The sequence below is a fragment of the Poecilia latipinna genome, unplaced genomic scaffold (assembly GCF_001443285.1).
Source record: "Poecilia latipinna isolate Pla-1442-1.1 unplaced genomic scaffold, P_latipinna-1.0 Scaffold394, whole genome shotgun sequence".
In the NCBI taxonomy this organism is placed as follows: Eukaryota; Metazoa; Chordata; class Actinopteri; order Cyprinodontiformes; family Poeciliidae; genus Poecilia; species Poecilia latipinna.
The window spans coordinates 104286-121912 of NW_015113010.1; the positions used below are offsets into that span (position 1 = coordinate 104286).

General features: G+C 40.3%; 1 protein-coding gene across 5 annotated transcripts in view; it reads left to right on the forward strand.

Annotated features, from left to right (window-relative positions):
* ofcc1 (orofacial cleft 1 candidate 1) overlaps nt 1–17627 on the forward strand; it is an 88978-nt gene that overhangs the window by 25801 nt on the left and 45550 nt on the right. For all 5 annotated transcript variants that reach the window (XM_015037111.1, XM_015037112.1, XM_015037114.1 and 2 more), the window contains 6 exons: nt 996–1235; nt 4580–4728; nt 4943–5057; nt 5779–6073; nt 12821–12912; nt 14851–14996. In XM_015037111.1, coding sequence (XP_014892597.1) covers nt 996–1235; nt 4580–4728; nt 4943–5057; nt 5779–6073; nt 12821–12912; nt 14851–14996 — 1037 coding nt within the window. The remainder of the gene's footprint in view (nt 1–995; nt 1236–4579; nt 4729–4942; nt 5058–5778; nt 6074–12820; nt 12913–14850; nt 14997–17627) is intronic.

Consider the following 17627-nt stretch of genomic DNA (forward strand, 5'->3'; position numbering starts at 1 on the left):
GGATTTTTTTTTTTTTTTTTTTTTCAACACACTTTTCGGCATTAGAGCGCCTTGTTACGTTTTTCCACGAGTAAATTTAAGTTTTTGACCGATCAATCATTTTCTGACCGGTTCAAACTTTATAATTATAATGTCAAAGTGAAAACATATTTTTCAAAAATTAATGAAAGATCAAAATGAAGTCATTACTTTGCAGAAGCCCCTTTGGCAGCAATTACAGCTTCTTGAGTAAGTCTTTAAAAGCCTTTTACACCTGGATTTGGGCCATTTATCCAAGTCTTCCTGGCAGATCCTCTCGAGCTTTGAAACGCTGGATGCCATTTCAGGTATCTCAACAGATGTTCCTCGGTTTTTAATACTGAGCCCTGGTTAGGCTTCCAGATGACTCTGGCTTTCCTAAAAGAAAGCGTTGCCCTGTTTATTTGAAAAAGATCACCCTCCTTGGTCTGGGTGAACTGTAGTGCCAGGTTTTAATTGTGTAGCTTCTGGAACACGTTTATTTGTTTTTGAACTAGAACTCCCTACATTTGGGTGACTTCAATCAAACGCTCCACCATGGAGGTTAGCACCTCCACATGACTTGCTCTGGTCCAAAACGGGGAATAATGAGTCGGATTCCTTTACAATTCCAAAACCAACAATTTAAAAATATCTTCAATTGGGCTGAGGCCCGATACACGAGATCATCCCAAAAATATTTTTTAGTTTTTAAATGACAAATTTTTCAGTTTTCGGTGCAGTTCATGCCAAATTATAGCTGGATAACTTAACATTTTGAAGCAGGCCAATAACTGCTGTGGTTGCAATCCGGTGGTGGGATATTAATGTGTTCTAATAATGCTATTAACTTTATGAGCATCTCTTATGTCTAATAAAATTTTGGGTAAGAACACAGATGATCTGTTGTCTATTTAAATAAAAAAAAAAGATATGCTTATAAAATATGGAGTTGAAATGTTTGCTCATCCTCGTGTTCTCCCATTTCTTCTTCATAGGGGGACCAGGGAGCCCTTCCCCAATCCATAGAGGTGTGTGTGTGTTGCCTGAGAGCGGCAAGAGACAAGCTTCCCAGAGGTCTCTACTCGGTCAGAGTGGCGCTTCAGAGCCCTTTAGGAGGTCCTTCTCTCCACCTGCGCAGTTCGAAAGAGCAAACCTGGTCGGCGTCTACTGAGCCAGTCGAGCACCGAGGCCGCTTCTACGACATCGACCTGCATATTAACCAGAGCCTCTTCATGGTGCCACACACCGACTTGTTTTATAACGCTATGTAGCAGTGTTACAAATAGTTAAATGGTGGGATTTGGTTGTAGATAAAAAAAAATAAAATAAAATGGTCCTCTAAATAGCTTGTAGCGAACTGCACACGTGACTTCTTAGCCGTCTTTCTTCTGGTCACTCTACTATAAAAGCCAAATTTGAGGAGGTGCACTACTGATAATTCTTCCAGTAATGTTCCCCACGTGATTTATGGATCTAAGTGGCTATCATCCAGATTTACTTTAAATCTGATGTGTTCCTTGGTCATCAAGATGCATTTTGTTCACTCAACTTATTTTACAAACGTTTGAGGCTTTCACAGAACAGCTGGATCCGTATTTAGGTAAAAGTGGGTTTTACTTGCTAATTTTCCGCAGCGCTTTGTGTTGGTCTATTCCACAGAAAACTGTGACTGTAGCATAAAATGTGAAAAAGTTCAAGTAACTTTAAACTTTTTACATGTTTTTGTTAACTCGTTGAAAATACCAACCCCTCTTTTTCTTTTTCATAGCGGAAGAATCGGTGTGTTTTTCCAATGTCGGGCCTTTAGAAGTCGCGCAGCAGATTATATTAGATCAAATCGGAGCCCATTTCACAATCACTCTTTTAAATCTCTTGAAAAGATGCCATCCTCTGTATATGCATAAGCGGCTCTAATCTTAAAAAAAAAAAAAAAAAGAAAAAAAAACCTACAGACTTATTCTGGATGGTTGATATTGACCAGTGGATTAGGTTCTGTGTATTCATTGATCATATGTGTGCGGGACAAAAGATTCACATGCAAAAAAAAAAAAAAAAAACACCCCTTAAAATAGACGCCTTTAAATTCGGTGTCCCTTCCGATCCTATATAGTCGTGTATGTAGGCTCTGTTTTCTAATGGCGTCTGTTGAAGGCCTATGCGGAGCATTCAGCACATGTGGACACTGTCAATGCGCTCGTGGGCGTATTCACTGAGCCCAAGCTCCCTGATAATATTGTCTCCAGCTTCCATCCGACATAAAGGCATGGGGTAAAAGCTGGCATGAACTGAATGCAGACCTGGGATCTGAAAAAAAAACAAAAAAAAAAAAACGGTTTAAGTACAGCATAGTATAAATGCCTTGTGTCACTCTTCTTCCCCTCCTCTTCTCCCTAAACTGTGAGCTGTGCTTTATAGACAAACCAGCTGTTGTTATTCACATTGACAGCGGTGGAAATGCCGATCAGATTTGTATGAGACCACTAGCTTAAATGCTTTTTTCTTCCCTTCCCTCCACTTGCCCACACTATAGCGTGCGATTTCAGAAGTACATGCAGTCCCTTCTAAGAGGAAATGAGGAATTAGTGATGGTAGAGGGAGGCCAGGAGCTTATTTTCCCCTTCCTCCCTCTCCATCTTTCTTTCTGTCTCCCCCACTTTTCTTTCATTCACCACTTGTTTTGTCTGCCTGGGCCGGATTAAGGCGGAAACAGTTGAGTGTCAAGCTTTTGCAGGTGAGTGGGAACGCCTCGGTGGAATTGACAGAGTGTCTGAATTTCATTTTACGGCAAAACGAGAATGACGTGGATGTGGTTTTAGTTTTGGAGTAAACAAGCAGAGGGGGGAAAAAAAAGCAAAAAAATAAAAAGGAGGATCTTGTAGAAATCCATTCATTTGGTGTTTTTTGTACTTGTTTCCCATGCTTTACTCCTGTGCAGGACTTTCAGGCATTTTTTTTTTTAATGGTTGCTGTCATTACTGTGTTTGTTCATAAGAGTGAACAAATGGCATAAGAGTGAACAAATGGCATCACGAAGACCAAGGAGAACACCAGAGAGGTCAGGGTTGTAGGTGGACAGAAGTGCAAAGTAGTGCGATAACATACAACAATATCTCAAGGTTTAAACATGTCAATGGGCACTGTTTAATCAATCAGCTGAAAAATGGGGGGGAAAAATGATAGAATATAGGCAAAAAGAGTTTTGTTTTTAAAATGCAAGTAAATCAGGAGATTCTTCAGAAATCCACACTGAGAGGTTTTTTTTTTTTACCTTAAGAAAAAAAACTAAAAGACTACAAAACATGGTTGTGACTATGATGCTGTGTGGATGCTTTCCTTTGGCAAGCACAGGGAAGCGGGTGAAATTTCATAGAAGGCTGGAGAAAGGATCATATGTCTGTAGCAGTTCATGTTTAATCTGTATTCACAGACTGAGATGGGGCTGTTTTGGAAAGAAAGCTAGCGGGAAATTGTTGCTTCTAAACAGGTGAAGCTGGCAGACCGAAGACTTGCAGCTGTGATTACAGCAACGCCATCTTCTGAACCAAACTATTTTCCTTTCAGTTCACAATTATGCAGTAAATCCAGATGAATTTCTTAAAGTTTGTGATTTAAAGGCTTCTGTATCCTACATGCAAATAACTATGTCTAAAAGCAAGCACTTTAAGCACACACACACACACACACACGCTGACAGAACACTTCTAGTCGAGGTCATATTTCCCACAGTAAACGAATTATATAAATATCCTCAATATTCTCAATATCTGTAATCCGTGATATTGTTCCATAAATTTATGTCTGGAGTCACACGCCACTAACCGTCGTTTCACCGGTGTGTCCCAGATTCGGTGCGTGATACACATGATTTATGCGTTAAAACAAGTCCCCTGCATTTTCCATTACGACTAATAAAGGGATAAAATATTTCCTACTCAATGATGGATGAAGTGGGGCACACTTCACTGTCAGTTCATTTTTTAAGCAAACCCCTACCGTTCTCTGGGTAAATAAGCATGCGCGCACTTGCCGTTGACTGCCAACCACCAACACGTTTTGCTTTGTGCAAGACACCCGTAATATTATCAATTTGATTTATGGTGGCCTTACTGGATCTCTAATTCAGTAGCTGTCAGTTTATACTACAGTGGCAATCTGAAGCTCCCCTTTCCACGCCGCCTGTATCCGTGAAACGTGCTTTTTTGGCACATCAGTGGAAATAGGAGGCCGCTAAGAAAATTCTCAATATCCACGACTGCCGTCCTTTCAGTGAATATTTACCTCCATTACTTTGTGTAGACAGGCTATTCATTTAGCGTAATACTGTAAAGCCCGTCTGTTTCTTATACAAAGTTGGACCCTACTTAACAGTAAGGTGAAGGCTATTGGTTGGACTGGTTTTTATTTGAAGGCATTTGAGAAATGGGAGGGCCGAATCCACATTTGTAAAAACTTTGACGAAACATGTTTTATTTTCACATGTGTTAAAGGTACAGTATGTATCTTTTATTAATAAAAGAAATTATTTTTTTCTTTTTTTGAAGCTTGTGGTTGAGTGTATCTGTTGCTCATGTTTCTGCAGAGCTTACCTGCCGCCTCTGAAATCAACCCCTCCATTGTTTTGCTGTTCCAACTCATCAGCCTACCTGAACACAGTAGCCATTTTAGCTCTGCACTGGCCTGGGGAGTATTTCCTGTATGCAGCATGAGCTTGAGTCTGGTCCAGGGCAGGTAAGTCAATAAACAGCATGAAGTTTCCACAGTAAGTACCTTTTAAGCCAACGTCTTTAGTGCGGGACCGGTTAGAATTAAAGAGACTGGAGAACGACACGTCCAAACTGTTTCAAAAAGAACAAAAAAAACTGCAGCTTTATTTATTTAATGCTTCAATCTAGTTGAACTATCAACATTTTTGGTTGCCAATAATGATGTGCTATTGTCTTAGATTCAAAACTCCACTGATCAGGGGGGAGCCCAGCCCACAGCTGGACCAGTTTAAAAAAATCGAAGCCATCATCTCCTCTGATCTAGACCACTGGCTGTGCAACCTGTATTTTCAGGTGAGTGCTCTTTTCCCCTGGTTTGGTTCTGTAAAAGATCCACAGTTTGCTCATTCATTTCATTTCATTTATTTATTTCATCATCCCATTGCACGTTAAACATTTAGGGCTGGTAGAATGCATGTGCATGAGGTTTAAAACTACAATCCCCGTTTCATTACGTAGGTTGTTATGGAAAGTCCAGCGGGCGTTGGACGTTTAGATGTTTCCTATGAGAAAAAAGCACTTGCAGAGAAATTGGAAATTGTCCCCAGACAGAAAACAAAATCCACATCTTTACCCAATAATTCTGGATGCATCTAAGCTGATGCATTGATTAGATTAGTAAACACTGTAATCAGATTAAAAAACCAGAACAATGCTCTCCCTCTTCTGCGTTTGCATCTTTATCCCTTTGACTTCGACATGCTGTTTGTATTACTCTATCATTACTGTGGTCTACTGTTGCTTTGACTCCTGCGGGATACGTTTGCTTGTCTCCACGAATGCAGGATACAGAAAAAAAAAAAAAAAAAAAAGTGTACGCTTACAGACTTAACTTGGTAGTTATATGGCCCAATGTCAAAAAGATTAGCAAATATCACATACATTAATCATAAAGGACAAAAAAAAAAAAGTGGATGAAGAGCAATGACATGTTTACTGAATTTATACGTAGAGATCAGACAGTCTGATCGTTCTGAGATTATTATTCTGGTTTTTTTGTGTGTGTGCGGTTTAGGTAAAGAGAATTCCACTCGGAACATCCGGAGGGACAGAGCTCTTTGTCGCACCGTCGAGATCCCTCTCCAACCCTAAAATCTTATCCAAACCCGAGGATCACCAGGACCTGACCCTTACCCAGCGGCCCACGTCCCAGTCTCAGATTTGCCCGCATCCCCTTCTTCTCCAGTCCCAGCAGCACCTGTACGTCGGCCCCGGCTGCAGAGCGGGAGAGTCCGCAGTCCTGCTCTCTCAACACGGTTCACCTCAACACCTGTCAGCTGATTCCGCTGGCTCGTCTTCATCTCTGCCAGGTAGGAGTCCAAAGCTAAACCTCGCGCCGCCCCTTCTCCCCCCCCAAACTATGCCACAGTGGGGGAGAAAATGTCACTCTAATGTCTTGAGCTGGGGGAAAAGAAGAATGGGAGTTCTCACATGCATGGACTCTCTGCTGGGTGAGCGTGCTTTGGGGTAAAGTTAAATAAAGAAAGGGAGCAGAGTTTGCATAAGCAAATGAATGTTTTCTTTGTATGTTTACGTGACAATACCCAACAGATGCGCATTTCTTTTAGGCAAATATTTAGGCTGGACGCTCAATACTGATTGTTAGTGATAGCATTCTGACGAATACCATTGCGGATTTCACCTGTGAACAAACCATTAACGCACCGACATAGAATACCCTGGAAAAGAAGTCCAATTACTGGCTGCTGGAAACTTACACTAAATAACTGTAATTAGTCCAGCAGTGAGGCCAAGGGATTTATCCCTAAACACGACAACACGGAAAAGCAAACAAATAGATTCATTTCTGTTTATCACGGATAGAAGACACTCACAGAATTTAACCAAGAAACATGTTTAGCAGTTTGCGTAGATTTTATTTGGTCAGAGCTTAGTTAATATGTTTGAGTATAACAAATGTAACTTTGACACTTAAACAACAAATAGATTAGTGTCCATTCTAACATATTTTGAATTATTATGGTCCTCTCATGTAAGGAAAAGGAACAGCATGACAGTAACATACATTGTATGTGTATCTTCAAAAGCTTTTCTCTGTACAGCACAACTAAGATGTGCTGTACATTGTCAAAGACTGCTGCAGGGTTAAGAAGCCCGGCTTGCATCAAATTTGACTTTAGCATTGTTGTCAGACTGGTTAAATCTGGAGACAACCTTCTTGGATCTACTCTAAGGAAGTGGCATCCTAACAGCCTAAGTTGTTTTGATCATCGTCATTGTCTGCCTCTCAGTTAGGAAGCTAGTGTTGAATGCGAGTTTTAATTTTGTAACCAAACTATTTAAAGCTGAATACAAACTTTGTCACAGCAAATGGCTTTCTCTACCACATGGCTTAGACAAGTTCTCAACTTTTATTATGTTCAGCAGCTAATAAAACAAAACAAAACAAAACAAAAAACAGAAACAAGTTAGTTTAAATTCTAACATTTTTTTTTATCATCACTTTACTGTCATTTTTTTCAAACTACCATGTTAAAAAGAAACAAAATAACTGGGATTTAATTCAGACAATAATAATAATAATAATAATAATAATAATAATAATAATAATAATAATAAAAATATTTAAATCTATTCTAACAAAGTGATTTGTAAAACATTTCCCTATGAACCTCAGCTGAGATGTGCTGTTCTGTAGCAGCGTCAGGCATAACAAGTCCAGCTTGCTGGAGCAAGTCAGACTTTAGCTTTAGCACTGTTGCTAAATTATTTACTTGAGGATTGAAACTTAAATTCATGCTCCCACAACAAGAAAAAGCTTTGCAACCGAAAACGAGACAAATGTTCCCGACTTACTTGTAGATGATTCTTGAATCCATAACAAAACAAATATGTGATGGACACATCAGAGTAATGGTGAGAATAACATTTTACTGAAAGGACATCTGATTCAAATGTTTAAGTAAAATTGATCACGTAAACAACGCTAATATCTAATGGTAATATTTAATACCCTTACAGTTGATCAAATTCTTTGTTGAGCAGGTCCTTGGAGGCATCCTTTTTTTCCCTCTTTTTCTCTCCTTCTTTCTCCCCTTTTTTTCCCTCGCTTTCCTTTCTTTCTCTTTATTTCTTTCTCTCTCTCCTTGCTTTCTTTTTTTCTCTCTTTCTTTCTTTGTGCATGTACAGCTCATCTTTATTTAACAGTTCTCAAAAGTTTCTGGGGTGCTCTGCTTTAAACATCACACAGGCTTTTTAATTACAAATGAGTTGTGACAGGTCTGCTGGGTAGCACCCTGGCCCATTTTAAACGTGATGCCGGCTGACAGCTTGGCAGTGTTCTCCCAGCACTGAAACATGTGGAAGAAATTGGTCTTTTACATTTCACAGCTTGTCGCTTCCTCCGCTAGCTGACCTGTGACCCCCCACAGAGATCCTAACACCCACAAGGGAAGTGTCCCCAACGAACCGACTGCATTTCCAAAGAGGGAGAGAAGGAGAGCGGGAGACGCTCTTACTATGCGGGGATTTATGTTCAGCCACATAAGGTAAAATTCGGCGGATCTGCTCGCCGAGGAGAAGAGTGCACGGGCACGCATGAAAACACACACACACACACGTACACACAGTCAGGTGAAGAGGTTGCCGGAGAAGTGAACCCGATCCGGCGAGTGAAATAATGGATCAAAAGGTGTCCCGCACAACACCTCATCTGCACCGCTCCCTAAGCCAATCTGACGTTTGGGCCTCATTTGCATACAGATCAGTTCAGGTTGCATTACCTCTGGAGTGAATTATGGCGTTCAGATGGGGCGATATGTCAAGGCTGAGCAGGGCGATTGGATGGACAACTTTAACCTAGCCAAAAATGGAAATCCAATTCAGTCAGGGAAAAGAAAAACGAATTATCCTCAGCTTCTCCAGTTCTCAGTCAAGTCGGGGGGTGGGGAGGGAGTTTCAGACGTTTCCTTTCTATTTCATGCTTCCCTGTTTCTGACGCTGATGTGTGCTGTGGTGGGATCACTTTCTCGGTGCATGTAATGCCTGGATTTTCCTTAATACCCATTTGTCTCAGAGTCGGGACAAGTAGATGGAGACCTCTTGTCATTTATAACGTCGTGACGCGTAAGGCTCGACAGTGAGACGTTAAGTTTGCGATCCTGAGGCCTTAAGTTAATTAATCTTTTTATTAAAAAACAGAACAGAAAAGAGAATCACGACACTTGTCATGTATCAACAGAACCAAACCTGACATCCCAATCTAGAATAATACCGCTGACAAGTTGTGATCAGAGAGTCGGAGCGTTACCGCGGACGTTGTTGTATGTGAACTCATCATTTCGCGTTGCAGGAGAACTTGTAATTCCACGATCATAATCTGATTTACCTCAGATGACTTGCCAGAGCATAATGAAGTGTATTTAGTATTTTGCTGATGCGCTAGAGGCACACTGGGTTAAGTGACCTTTCACATTAACAGAATGATCCAGTTACACTAGGTTTGTTTGAGCCCAAGTGACAAATTAGATCAGTGTCTCATTTCACGACGCCTGTAGTGGATCATTATGAGGACGCCGATGACGCTTTGTTGCTTTTTTCAATGAATTTATCTCAACATCCAAGCCCCTCATCACTCAAGATGATATCAGGGTCTCCCTTCATCTACAGTTTTGTTTGGAGCATTCCCATTTCAGGGTTCTCTCCCCTTTACTCCCAGTTATCAGACTTTCAAATCATCGTATTGTCGTGTCGATCCGTTATTCTCTATATGCCCTCGGCAAGTTTAGTTTTTAAAAAGACGAAGAAAAAAAAAAACTGATTTTAAGGCTATTCTTGGAATCCCTTAATAAGATTATCACATTTCAAAACCTTTTGTGATGTATGCAAAGAAAGCTGGAAAACCTTTCATGGAAAATAAGATAAGTGCTACCCCTAAAACTTTTTTTTCCTCATTGCAGCCACACCCTCAACTGTTTTTATTTAACAATAAATTGAACAATTGTTCATTTAAAGCTGTTAATTTAGCTGTTTTTAAATATACCAACATCTGCAGATCGTGGTGTGGGTTTAATTTCAAGCCCCCGTTTGCTCTGATAACAACCAATAAAGTTCAGTCCATACTGACTGATGCAACCAAATTAGTGGAGTCCTCTAACTTTCAATTAAATTGTTCATTCTACTTCCAGCTGGCTCTTCCCCTGTGTGGAGTGCAACTACAGCTGCTCTGTGGGGGTTTACTAGGCGCTGTTGTTGAACAATGAACTTCTTGAGAATCCACGGACACACCAGACAAGTCAGGAATAAAGTTCTGGAGACGTTTAAAGTGGGTTTAGGTTATAAAACAACGGGAAAGTGGTGGAATGATAGCCACCAGAGAAAGAAATCCCTAATAAATGCAGTTCAAAGTTTGCCAAAAGCCCTCTAGGAACCTGGCATACATGTGGAAAAGGTTGTTTATTTTTTTCCATCCATGCAACATGCTATATTCATATCACATCACCACAAGTCCCTCATCACAGAGATACAGCATGGTAGGTGTGCTGCTTTTCTTCCACAGTCACTCTCAATGCAGTCTGACTGTAGCTGAGATATGGTCAAAAAGTCTTTCGATTTGCAAAGCTGATTTAAGTATGCGCAGGTATACATTTAAGTTAAATTGCAGCAAATTGGCTTCAAAATATTGACTTGGAGGGGCTAAGTATAAATGTGCAGAGCTATTTGTGGATTTTTATTTGCAACACGTGTTGGAAACCGTGTGTCATCATCCTTCTGATTCACAAACATAGCCTAAAAGAATTATACTTCTGCAAAAATATTGAGCAAGAGAGCTTGAACACAAATGCACACCACACTTTTCAGATCATTTTTTGTGTGAAGTTTACACAAGTGATAAATCATATTTCACAATGCCTTTGCTTTGTGAGCGTCCTCTGAAGTTTTTTTTTTTTTTTTTTTTTTTTTTATGGGTTGTGGCAACATTATGAAAACGTTGAAGGGCGTAAATACGAACTCAAGTGTTCAGTTAGTGTCTGCCACTGTAATTAAATTAAAAGTAAACGCGTTCTTGCTTAAAGCAACACCCAGCCCTTGCAGATCTATACGGCAAACTTTAGCACGAGATCCTGCCAGGGACTCCGGGGTGATCTGCGAGTTGATAACCTTTGTTTCTCCAGCAAATCTTGGCCAGTCATCACATAAAATTATGGACCTAGGTGAGCAAACGACTGGTATCTGACTCCGGTTCCATCTCACCGTAAACACAGTAATGGGGTCTCCACAGTGGTGCAGCCTTCAGGCTTTTCCTTCCCTCAACCTGACTTTGTTTGTAAGCTGTGCACTCGTATATTTCTACCCTCGAAAATGCTTGTGCATATATGCAAGTGTCTACATTGATGTCTTTGCCTTTTTGGTGTGTGGGTGCATCGACGCAATGTGTGTGTGTGCGTGTAATGGACGAGCATGATGTGTACCAGCTTTAACATAGCTCAGAGCACTGGGGGAAGAACAAGGAGTTTGTTGTTGGCCTTGGGTGCCCAGAGAGGCTGGAGTTGTGGCAGCTCCGGTGCTCCGAGTTCACGGACGTAGCCCTTAGCTGTCAAGGCAGTCGATGCTGCCTCCGCACTGGTTTCGGTTCCACAGCATCTGACCATTAGCAAGCGGGGCCACGGTGTAATGAGCGTGCACGTTCGGCTGCATGGCTTTAGACGGCGTTCGAATCCTTGGGGGTGAGGGGGGGGTCTGAGTCTACGGAGCACGCGCAGCATGGTTGTTGATGCTGCTAATGGCGGCTGCGATTCCCGTGTGCGTGTGTTCGTGTGCGCTCATGCAAATGAAAGGTGGCGGCGGGTTGCATCACTCTTTCTCAGGTTGTCTGCACACGCACGGAGACTTTGCTGACTGTAACAAAGTATGAATTAACCCAACAGAGCTCGCCGAGCATTATGAAACACAGGATCACGTTTTGCATGTTGCGTATTAAGGATTAATGACACCGTGTGTCTAATTTGATTCCATTATTTCCTCAATGTGTTGTCCTTTTTTCAGTTTCTTTAACCTGTTTTATGGCTCTTTAAAACGTTTCAAAATTCCTTGACAGCATTAAGGTATGTTTATGCCATCTCCTACAGGAGATGTTAAAATAGAGTATTATAATATAAGCAAAGCATAAAAATATAACCCTAAAAATAAAATATATATACTTCTGTAATATGTGACTTTACAGTGCCTTCAAACTAAAAAAAAAAGCCTCTTTTTACCATTCACATGTACTACATTTTAGCTGTCAGAAAGATATTTTATGTTTAAGTCATTATTACTCATATATTTAATCCTGTGGCAAGAGAAGAAATGATATCTTCCCCGAGTTTTCCATATGTATTATATAGATGTGATTGGTTTCATGAGGGGGGCAAAAGTTTCACAGAGTGAGATTTTTACACGTATCAAGCTAAGGTTTACTTAATTACAACCTCCAGGCAAAGCAGGAACCCCTTTTTGAAATTCTGTGAATGTTAATATGCTAAATAATGCAGATCCTCGACTCTTCAAGCATGAGACACACATCTGGTGGCTCACCGTTTAAATTACAGCGAGAAAAAGTGAGGCAGAAATAGAAAGGGGAAAGAAAAAGGGGGAAAAGAATCAAAGGATGAAAAACACTGCAAATGTGATATTGCCGAGAAAATGATAAAGGATATAGGTTCAGAAACATTGTTAATTTCTTTTTTTTTTTTTTTTTTTTCATAATTTCTAATTCCATATTTGAAGTATTAAATTGCTTGCAGAGCTAGTCTACGCGTTATTAAGCTATGATAAAATTCAAAATAAATAAGTTATTTTAAGACTTCAAAACTTTTTTTTTTCTGATTTTATTTATTTTATTTCTTTCCACTTGATAGAACATCAAAAACAACAATGCAAAGTTTGGACAGTCAAAGATGATTTAAACAAAAATATCTTTAAGGTATAGGTTTTTATGATGGACAATCTACAGATTTTGCAGTATAGATTTGTACTAACTAATATTTAACAAAGCTTTTCATCGTAGCGTCCCCTTTACAGATTTAGTATACATTCCTTTCCGTTTTGGGATGCAGGGAAGAACGACTCCCCAGAAGTCTTTTCGGGAAGCGCGGTAGAGAAGAGCGATCCTTGCCGGGAGAAAGCAGAAGTTGGCTTCCAGTACAAGGTACCGCTGTGATTTAAGGAGATGTGTTTGACCCTTTAAAAATGAAATGCTTCTCCCCTTTTTTCCTTCCTCTACCACTTTCCTCCCTCTCCTTGCCCCCTCTCTCCACCCTTACTTGCACCTCCCCGGCTTATTATCTGAGATTTGTCAAAATACATTTCACACTAACAGGTATTTTTCAGCCTTCAAAGCCAGTTTTGATCTGCTTGACAAGCCAGAGCAGCTCAAATTCTGTGAAATCAGCAATGCCAACCAGGCCTCCTTCCTTTTTTTTTTTTTTCTTTTTCTTCTTCTTCTTCTTCTTCTACTCCCAACCCTTTCTTAACCTGCCTCTTCCTGTTCAACAGAAGACTTAAGCTAAATGAATCAAAGCCTGCATGTTGCCTGCTAAAACTTTGAAGTGGTAATTGCAAAATTACCGCGTGTGCTGATCCGGCGTCACAGGCTCTCGGTCCACCCCTGCCATTGTGCCTCTTGCAGCGGCCTTTTGTTTGCTGCTGTGTTATTGTTGGGGCAGTTTGAAAGTCTGCGAACGACATCAAGCTTGCCTTTCTCTCTCTCTCTCTCTCTCTTTCTCTCTCTCTCTCTCTCTCTCTTTTGCATTCACATTTTTACCTCTCCCGGCTCCCTCCTCCATCCCTTACAAGTCTTTATTGTTTCTAACTTCTTTTAGCCGATCTACCAGAGGCTCCTCAGAAGACCATTAATCAGCAATGTCCCGATAAATAAACGAGTTTGTTTATATGAGGTTTTTATTTCTCCGCGACCATTTTTTTTCCCCCTCTCTTCTCTCTCTCTCTTCCCCACCTCTCTGCTCCCCATCTTTAAAAGACCTGGCTAACTCTGTCAAACGTCGCGGTGTGGAACCCAGTTGTCTAATGATTAAGTGGAATGATCTCCAACCTGCCCCAGCCTGGGAGCGCTAGGGATCAGATTTCAGCCCTTCAACCTGCAGTGCAGGCCTAATTAAAATGAATTTTCTCCAGGCAACCCCTTTGCCCACGGGGCAGGAATCCAACTATACGCTGAATCCACTCTTAAGGTATTGCATTAAATTTATTGTGGGGAGACACTGGAGAACATTGTGGTTTATATATCTCCTGCATCTTTCTTTTTTTTTTTTTTTTCGTCTCGCTCCTTTCTACCTTTTTATTGTGATCATCACTCTGGAATCCAAGCTTGCTTTGGCAAAGATTGCCCTATGAAAACGAATGGAGCTTTTATGGGACTCTGCCCATTTACTACTTCCTGGGCCTAGTATACGGCACGAGGCGAGAGACAGAGGGCAGAAAAAAGGAAAAAAAAAAGATGAAATAGGGAAAGGTAGAATGAGGGAGGGGTGTTGGAGGAAGAGAGAGAGGTTTCTTATTCCAACTGTGGATCTCATTAACATACATCAGTGTGTATGTCACAACTTCAAGCAGAAAGGCACTAAGCCCACCCAAGGGCAACACAGACAGGCTTGACAGGGCCAGAGAAAGCAAGCCGTTAACATGTTGGCGGCTTAAAAAAAAAAAATCTGCTCCCAAGTACCTTGGTGAAAAATTTTAAATCCCACTTCCTGACTGTGTTTATGATGATGACAGTAAATGGCTTGTGTGCAGGGTGGAGAGGGGGGGTAAAAAACAAAACAAAACTGTGCCAGCTGCTCTAACATCACGTATTTAACGCCGGTGTCACTGTGCGCACACTTCCCGAACGAACCCGACTTGAAGGATGGCGTGCCGTATGCGATTTCGCCGTCACTCTTGCCTCGCGTCAGTAGAGGCGCGGGTTGAGATATAGGAGAAGCCCCCCAAAATGCCACACACACACACACGCGCACACACATTGTCACAGTCACCGTGTGCATCCTCCAAGATAAATTCAAAGGCCTGTTTCCTGCTTTGATTACAAATGACATCCGTATGTGTTCTCCCCGATTCCTGCTCCTCACAGAAGAAGCCAATCAAGAAGACAAATAGCTGCGGCCCCAGCATGAGCGGCAGAAGCGCGCCGCCTCTCCAGGCAGACAAACACAAGATGCAACCAACAGTGGAGAACCTCTCCATGGAGGAGATTGAAGGATATACTTTCTTTCTACAGTAAGTATCAATAGGTATCCATCTTCATGCTTGGAAAATCAAGATCACATCAACCAAACTGTGACTGGAAGAGAGAGAGAGAGAGAGAGAGAGAGAGACTACATCTATTTCCACTGATGATAAAAAAATGATTGAAACGTCTTAACATTAAAAACTAAGGAAACTATTATCACTGATTAAAGTACATTTACTCCAAGAAATGTCTGCTAAGAACACTGCAAAAACACAAAATCTTACCAAGATATTTTAGTCGAGTTTCTGGTGACAATTTCTTATAACTTTTCAGCGAGCTAAAAGAGCTTGTTTCAAGTCAACAATTCCTTAGTATTGATGCAAAAGTGATGGCTACATGTGAAATAATCTGCCCATGGAACAAGACATTTTTTCCCCATGTTATAAGTGAAAATGTCTTGTAGATCATTTAATTGTTTTTGTAGTATTTCAAGTGTACTAAGATATTTGCACTAGAAACAGAAGAATAATATGTGGTTAGATTTTACAGTAAAATACTTTTTTAATCACCAGTGAAAGAATCATTTTAAACCCGACTCTACACTCTAATGCAGTGTTTTTCAACCTTTTTTGAGTCAAGGTACACTGTTTTAACTGAAAAAATCTCGAGGCACACCACCAATCAAAAATGTAAAGAAATATACTCTGTAGTCGCCTATATTACATATATAGCCATTCTTATCAAAGTGTCTTGAATAGGAATCTAATAAACACAAAAATGTATTTTTATCACATTTTACATTTCTTATTTCAAATTGCAGGTAAGATGTCCACTTCAAAAATACACCTGAACAGGGCCACAACAATGTGGTCTTAAATTTAAAGAAGTTGTATTAAACTTTAGCTGATTTTCTGGCAGAAATTGAAGAGAGACAATGACTAACCATGGTTTCGTTCACGCCGAGCTTAAGTACAGCGGCTCTATTTCTCTCCTGTAGTGGCAGCTCGACAGCCCTCAACTTAAAAGCTGCATCATACGAGTTTGAAAACATTTCTCCGTCGTGTCTGCTGCTAGCACGTGGTTGTTCTAAATGAAAATTAACGCGTTCTTCTTCGATTTACAATTTTGACTACTAATGATTCACTCCCTGCTAGAGAGCCCCCTGGTGGTTGAAGAAAAATACACAGAAAAGCCGCGCCGGGCTACAATGGTTCAAAGTTTAGGAAAAAAGTAGCAGCTTATAGTCCGGAAAATACGGTACCATGGGTGAAATTGAATAATTTCCACGGCACACCTGACGATCACTCATGGCACACTAGTGTGCCGCGGAACAGTGGTTGAAAAACACTGCTCTAATGTATATAAGACAGAGAAACTTCCAGATACATTAAACTAACTTGTAATTTCCGGTGTCTGTGGCGCGTGAACATGAGGGGGCAGAAAGACCTGTTTACCTTAGCAAAGCTTCATAATAGGGAAGACAAGAGAACATGCAATGTCAGTACAACAGAGAGTTGTTAGAAGTCAGAAAATTACTCAATGGGTACCTGTGAATATCTACAGTCAGAGAAAAACCTACAAACAAGACGAGGCCTCAAGTTTACCTTGATATCAAGAACAGTGAGCAGGATGACAAAGGAGTTAAAAATTATCTCCTGAGCTCGCCATTCAGGATCTGCTGAAAAGAGTGTCATCTTGAGTGTTTCAGATCTCCAGGAGACAATAATAATAATATTCCAACAGGTAGTTTGGAAGAGATATCGGAGGAAAATCTTTAATTGTCAATCAGAGACACGTTACAGGTTCTTGGTCATATTGCCATTTCGTTCTCTTGTGTTTTATCCTTCTGTGTCGTCTGCGGTCTCGGAAATGCTTCTTTGTCCCAGAAAAACATTAATAGAAAAACGGCAAGTAAATGATTAAGAACTGCATTGCCCAGTATGGAGGGTATTTACAGGTAACCTGAGGTCAACAAGGTTTAAATATATACGACTGACAAAAACCCATCCTCTTGCTGACATGGTGTTTCGTTCCAGCATCATCATCATCATCATCATCATCATCATCATCATCAGAGAATAATATACAAAACAATTAGGAATACATAAAATGTTAGTATTTTTATGACCCTTTGTTCCTGCATTTAATTAATTTATTAATGGAGTTAGTTTAATTGGTGTAAAGTAGTTTATTTATGTTACTTACAAAATGGAAGCAGGAAGGGGGGTGGAAAAGTTAAGATAATTTAACTTGGAGTCATTTGTTGAATACTTTTACGACTTTAATTGGAATTGCATATTGGTTAGAAAGAAAGAACGAATGAGCTTTTCCGCTACAAATAACAAAAACAGGTGGGTTTGACTCTGACCTGTATTATGACGATGTAGAGAAGTACTCCACTGCTAAGTACATGGAATGATCTGAGATGGAGTTCATCAGAAATTAAAAAATAATCTTGTGGAGTGAAAATATAGCTATTTCGGTTTCTTTTACTTAGATTCAAACTTATTTTCAGACGAAGTGAACACAGCCTTTGTGTTGTATTTATTTTGTTCATGAAGCTCTAAGCTTCTGTCTTTGCATGTATGCCATTTCTCTGCTCCCAAAGTACAACAAAGTAGTTTTGAAACTTAAGTGTTTTTTTTTTTTTTTTTTTGTCCTCAGTGTGGCTTTGAGCA